The 6829-nt window shown below is 59.1% G+C and overlaps 1 protein-coding gene across 1 annotated transcript; it reads left to right on the top strand.

Moving 5' to 3' along the window:
* Nucleotides 1–361: 361 nt before the first annotated feature.
* SPEF1 (sperm flagellar 1) lies at nt 362–5564 on the top strand. Its single transcript, XM_068189216.1, has 7 exons — nt 362–537; nt 623–734; nt 1348–1498; nt 2016–2064; nt 2878–2935; nt 3847–4054; nt 5432–5564. Exons 1-7 carry the CDS (start codon nt 417–419, stop codon nt 5537–5539), a joined length of 807 nt encoding a protein of 268 aa, XP_068045317.1. The 5' UTR covers nt 362–416; the 3' UTR covers nt 5540–5564.
* Nucleotides 5565–6829: the final 1265 nt, after the last annotated feature.

Here is a 6829-nt window from a genome sequence, read left to right as displayed (position 1 = left end):
ACACCCCGATGTCTGTATCCCATCCAGGTGTTCATATCCCACCTCATTTCCATGGCAACAGGACGCATCCCTGCAGGCTCCACTTCTGTTACCATGGCAACGGGACTCTCCCATTAAGCCCCGCCCCCGTTACCATGGCACAACGACGCTCCCTTCAAGCTCCGCCCCCGTCGCCATTGCAACAGAGACGCCCCCACTAAGCCCCGCCCCTGTTGCCATGGCAGCGGGGAAACTCCACGCAAGCCCCGCCCCCGTTGCCATGGCAGCAGCGACGCTCCGCGCAGGCCCCGCCCCCGTTGCCATGGCAGCGGCGACGCTCCGCGCAGACCCCGCCCCCGTTGCCATGGCAGCGGGGACGCTCCGCGCAGGCCCCGCCTCCGTTGCCATGGCAGCGGGGACGCTAAGGCCGGGCTCTGATGGCGGCCGAGGGGCCGGAGCCGGGCCCGGACACGTCCCTGGTGTCCCTGTACCGCTGGCTGGACACGGTGCCACTGTCGCGGCCGCGCAGGAACATCGCCCGCGACTTCAGCGACGGGGGTTGGCCTTGCGGGGACACGTTGGGGTGGCCGGGGCGAGCTGTGGCGGTGGTGCCACCCGCAGCGTGTTCCCACTGTCCCCACAGTGCTGGCGGCCGAGGTGGTGAAGTTCTTCTTCCCTTTGCTGGTGGAGCTGCACAGCTTTGTCCCCACCAGCTCCACGGCGCAGAAAGTCGCCAACTGGGGCCACCTCAACAGGTAGGGACAGGTGCCACCAGCTCCGTGTGACCCTCCACCCCCCGTCCGGGGTGTGCCCAGGTTGTCCCCACCTGTCCTGCGGGTGGTGTCGCCCTGTTTGTCATATGCCGACAGCTCCATGTGGCCACAGAGCCACCGTGGCAGGATGCGGGTGGGGACTGGTGTCCCCCTGTGTCCCCCGTGTCCTTCTGTGTCCCCATGTGTCCCGTGTCCCTCTATGTTCCTCTGTCATGTCTCCCGGGTGTTCCATCCATCCCAAATTTCAGGAAAGTGCTGAGTAAGCTGAATTTTTGGTCCCAGAGATGATCCAGGCACTGGATCTCCCCATGTCCCCCTTTGTCCTTCTGTGTACCCTGTGTCCCTGCGTCCCCCATGAATGCCATGTCCTTCTGTGTCCCTCTGTCACCTCCTTCAGGTGTTCCTTTGATCCCAAATTTCAGGAAAGTGCTGACTAAGCTGAACTTGTGGCTCGCAGGAGATGATCCAGGTGCTGGATCCTCCTGTGCCCTCTCTGTCTCTGTGTCCCATGTTTCCCCCTATGTCCGCCTGTGTCCCCATGTGTCCTGTGTCCCTCTGTCACCTCCCTGGGTGTCCCATGCATCCCAAATTTCAGGAAAGTGCTGAGCAAGCTGAACCTGCGGCTCCCAGAGGAGATGATCCAGGCGCTGGTGCGGAGCCGGCCGGGAACGGCCGAGCAGCTCCTGCAGCTCCTGAGGGCCAAAATCCTCCAGAGGCAGAGGAACAGCAAAGGAGGGGCGGGGAAGGTGAGGAAACCCCAAAAAATGGTGAGGAAATCCCAAAAATTAGGCATTCCCAGGAATGGAAATCCCATGAAAGGTTGGATATTGGGGTTTGGGGAAAGCTGGGATGGGGGCATTATCCTTGGGTGGGATTTAGGGTCGTTCCCAACAGAAATTGTTCCTGGGTTCTGCTCTGAGCCAGGCTGTGAGAGCTGGGAATGTTCCCCTGGAGAAGGGAAAAATCCAGGGAATCCTCAGAGTCCCTGAAGGGGCTCCAGGAGAGCTGCAGAGGGACTGGGGACAAGGGACAGAGGGACAGGACCCAGGGAATGGCTCCCACTGGGAAAAGGGAGATTGGGTTGGGATCTTGGCAAGGAATTCCTGGCTGGGAGGTGGGGAGGGGCTGGGCTGGAATTCCCAGAGCAGCAGTGGCTGCCCCTGGAAGTGTCCAAGGCCAGACTGGGGTCACCTGGGCTGGTGGCAGGGGGGTGTCCCAAGTGTGTCCCAGGATTGTCCCAGGGGTTTTCCTATCTCTCCTCAGCCCCCAGCAGAGCCAGCAGCGCTGGACGAGGGCGGGTACCTGGACACAGGTAAGGGATGGAGATAAAGGATCCCAAAACCCCCCACTGGGAATATCTGGGGTCCTTCGGAGGGGACAGGTGACCCCATCCATCCATCCATCCATCCATCATCCATCCATCCATCCATCGTCCATCCATCATCCATCGTCCATCCATCATCCATCCATCATCCATCCATCCATCATCCATATCCATCCATCCATCATCCATCCATCCATCATCTATTCATCATCCATCCATCATCCATTCATCATCCATCCATCCATCCATCCATCCATCCATCCATCATCCATTCATCATCCATCATCCATCCATCCATCCATCATCCATCCTCCATCCATCCATCCATCATCCATCCATCCATCATCCATCCATCATCCATCATCCATCCATCCATCCATCATCCATCCATCCATCATCCATCCATCATCCATCCATCCATCCATCATCCATCCATCCATCATCCATCCATCCATCCATCATCCATTCATCATCCATCCATCCATCCATCCATCCATCCATCCATCCATCATCCATCCATCATCCATCCATCCATCCATCCATCATCCATCCATCCATCCATCATCCATTCATCATCCATCCATCCATCCATCCATCCATCCATCATCCATCATCCATCCATCCATCCATCCATCCATCATCCATCCATCCATCATCCATCCATCTATCCATCATCCATCCATCCATCCATCCATCCATCCATCCATCATCCATTCATCATCCATCATCCATCCATCATCCATCCATCCATCCATCCATCCATCCATCCATCCATCCATCCATCCCTGTGGGCTTTTCCAGGCCAGCCCAAGCTCCGCAGCGATTTGGGAAGGGGCTGCAGCCAGGAGGGCGCTGCCAGGTGAGGGCTGGGCAGGGGACGGGGCTCTTCTGGGGTCAGGGGTTCTTTATGGGGCCACTGTGGTGTCCTCGCGGGGTGCTGGGAGTCACTGAGGGGGCTCAGGGGGTTCCTGTGTTTGGGGGGTCCCTGTGGGGTTTGGGGTCACTGCCATGGTTTGGGATCCCTGAGGGGGCTCAGGGGACCTTTGTGGTCTTTGGGGTGTCCCCATAGGGGTTTGGGGTCACTGCAGGGTTTGGGGTCATTGTGAGGGTTTAGGGGTCTCTGTGTGGGTTTGGGGTCACTGTGGGTTTGGGTGTCCCCTGTGGGGTCAGGGGGTCGCCATGGGGTTTGGGACCACTGTGAGGGTTTGGGGTCACTGCCATGGTTTGGGGATCCCTGAGGGGGCTCAGGGGACCTTTGTGGTCTTTGGGGTGTCCCCATAGGGGTTTGGGGTCACTGCAGGGTTTGGGGTCATTGTGAGGGTTTAGGGGTCTCTGTGTGGGTTTGGGGTCACTGTGGGTTTGTGTGTCCCCTGTGGGGTCAGGGGGTCGCCATGGGGTTTGGGATCACTGTGAGGGTTTGGGGTCACTGCCATGGTTTGGGGATCCCTGAGGGGGCTCAGGGAACCTTTGTGGTCTTTGGGGTGTCCCCATAGGGGTTTGGGGTCACTGCAGGGTTTGGGGTCATTGTGAGGGTTTAGGGGTCTCTGTGTGGGTTTGGGGTCACTGTGGGTTTGTGTGTCCCCTGTGGGGTCAGGGGGTCGCCATGGGGTTTGGGACCACTGTGAGGGTTTGGGGTCACTGCCATGGTTTGGGGATCCCTGAGGGGAGTCAGGGGTTTGGGGGGGGGGGGGTCTCTGTGGGGTTTGGGGGGTCCCTGTGGGGTTTGGGGTGTCCCCTGCGTGTCCCCTGCGTGTCACCGCGGGAGATCAGGACATTCCCACGGGATCGAGGGACAGGATTTGGGGACGTCCCCTCCGGGGGGCCACAAGGCGGGCTCAGCGCTGTCCCACGGCCGTGTCCCCGCGCCAGGGCGGTGACGGCGGCAGTGCCAGCAGAGCCGGGGGCTGGCCCTGGGGACATGCGACAGCAGCTGGCGGATCGCGAGCAGGCGCTGCAGCTGGCGCGGGACACGATCCAGGTGAGCCCATCCCAAATCCCGGCGGCGGGAACGAGCCCGGATGCGCGGGGACATCCCGGGGGGACACACGCGACAGTGTCCTGCCCCCGCGCCCTTCTTCCTTCCCGCTTTTCCCTGTCACCCCTTCCCGGCTTTTCCCGGTTTTTCCTGATCCTCCATTCCCGGTTTTTCCCTGTCCCCCTGTCCTGGCTCTTCCCGGCTCCTCCTTCCATAAAATTTTCTTTGGCCTCCTTCCCGGCCTTTCCCGGCTTTTCCCTGTCCCCTTTCCCGGCTTTTCCCGGCTTTTCCCAGCTTTTCCCTGTCACCCTTTCCCACCTTTACCGTGTCCCCTATTCCCGGCTTTTCCCTGTCCCTTCTTCCCTAACATTTTCTGTGTCCCTCCTCCCTGGTTTTTCCATGTCCCCTTTTCCCGACTTTCCCCGGTTTTTCCCTGCCCCCATCCTGGCTTTTCCCGGTTCTTCCTTCCCTAAAATTTTCCCTGTCCCCCCTTTTCCAGCTTTTCACGGCTTTTCCCGTATTTTCCACGTCCCCTTTTCCCGGTTTTTCCCTGTCCGCCTTTCCCGGTTTTTCCTGATCCCTCCTTCCCGGCTTTTCCCTGTCCCTTCTTCCCTAAAATTCTTCCTGTACTTCTTTCCAGGTTTTTCCCGGTTTTTCTCGGTTTTTCCCAGTTTCTCCTGGTTTTTTTTCCGGTTCCTTCTTCCCTAAAATTTTCCCTGTCCCCCTTTCCCGCCTTTTCCGTGTCCCCTTTCCCGGCTTTCCCCGGTTTTTCCCTGTCCCCCTTTTCCGCCTTTCCCCGGTTCCTCCTTCCCTAAAATTTTCCTTGTCCTCCTTTCCGTTTTTTCCCATTTTTTTCCCTGTCCTCCTTTCCCGGTTTTTCCCGGTCCCACATTCCCGGCTTTTCCTGATTTTTCCCTATCCCTTCTTCCCTAAAATTTTCTGGGTCACTCCTCCCCGGTTTTTCCATGTCCCCTTTTCCCGGCTTTTCCCGGGAAAAACCCCAGAATTCCTCTGAGGAAAAACCCCAAAATTCCTCTAGGGAAAAAAATCCAAATTCCTTTGGAGAAAAAAACCCAAAATTCCCTGCTCCGGGAAGATCCCCGGGAATGGGTTTGGGGTTTTGGGATTTTGGGATTTTGGGGTTTGGGGGTTTTGGGGTTTCGGGATTTTGGGGTTTTGAGGATTTTGGGATTTCAGGATTTGGGGGTTTCAGGATTTTGGGGTTTTGGGGATTTTGGGATTTCAGGATTTGGGGGTTTCAGGATTTGGGGATTTTAGGATTTTGGGGTTTGGGGATTTTGGGATTTGGGATTTTGGGGTTTTTGGAGATTTTGGGGATTTAGGATTTGGGGTTTGGCTCCCAATCCCTTGGCCCCGCAGATCCTGCAGGCCAAGGTGGGGCGGCTGGAGCAGCTCCTGCTCCTCAAGAATCTCCGCATCGACGACCTGAGCCGGCGGCTGCAGCAGCTCCAGGGCCCCCGCCGCTGACAGGGGACAGGGACACCGCCGCCACCGCGGGTGGCACCGCCGTGGTGGCGCGGGGACAGCCCGGGGGCTCCCCGTGGCCCCGGTGGCTCACGGTGGCCCCGGTGTGGCCCAGCTCGCCCCGATCCCCGCGCGGCTGCGGATTAAAGAGTTGGATCCTGGTAGGGCGAGAGCGGCACTGAGGAGACACTGGGGACATTTGGGGACATTTGGGGACATGTGGAGACACTGTGGGGACACTGCGGACACTGGGGACATGTGGGGACATGTGGAGACACTGTGGGGACACTGGGGCCACTGAGGGGACAGCACTGGGGATACTGTGGGGACACTGAGGGGACAGCAGGGATGGGACAGCACTGGGGACACTGTGGGACACTGTGGGGACACTGTGTGGGACATTGGCATGAAGACATCAGGGCAGGGACACCAAGGTGGGGACACTGTGGGGACAGCGGGGAGGGGGTGGCAGTGTGGGGACAGCCAGGGTGGGGACAGCAGGGTGGAGGTGGCAGTGGGGGGACACACTGGGGACACTGTGGGGACACTGTGGGGACACTGTGGGGACACAATGGGGACACTGTGGGGACACAATGGGGACACTGTGGGGGACACTGGCGTGAAGACATCAGGCCAGGGACATCAAGGTAGGGACACTGTGGGGACAGCAGGAAGGGGATAGTGGGGTGGGGACATCATTGTGGGGACATCAAGGAAGGGGCAGCAGCACAGGGACACTTTGGGGACAGCGGAGTGGGGACATTGGCATGGGGATATTGTGGGGACACTGTGGGGACACGAGCATGGGGACAGCAAAGTGGGGACAGCAGGGTGAGGATGGCAGTGTGGGGACACTGTGGGGACAGCAAGGAGGGGACACCATGGGGAAAACATTGTGGGGACATCACCATGGGGACATCAGGGTGGGGACACTGTAGGGACACCATGGGGACATCAGAGTGGGAAGGGGGACATTGCTGGGGGGGCAGCAGCATGGGATGACAGAGTGAGGACACGGTGGGGACACTGTGGGGACATCATGGGGACATTCAATGCCTTAGGGACACCATGGGGACACCATGAGGACACCATGGGGACATTCTAGGGATGCCTTGAGGACACCATGGGGACACCCTGGGGATGCCCTGGAGACACCTCAGGGGACATTCTAGGGATGCCTTGAGGACACCATGGGGACACCCTGGGGATGCCCTGGGGACACCTCAGGGGACATTCTGGGGACACCATGGAGGTACCATGGGGACATCATGGGGACATTCTAGGGATGCCTTG

Source organism: Anomalospiza imberbis, chromosome 4 (genome assembly GCF_031753505.1).
Source record: "Anomalospiza imberbis isolate Cuckoo-Finch-1a 21T00152 chromosome 4, ASM3175350v1, whole genome shotgun sequence".
NCBI lineage: Eukaryota > Metazoa > Chordata > Aves > Passeriformes > Viduidae > Anomalospiza > Anomalospiza imberbis.
Note: the sequence above shows the minus strand (reverse complement) of the source record. Positions and strands in the feature narration are given on the sequence as shown.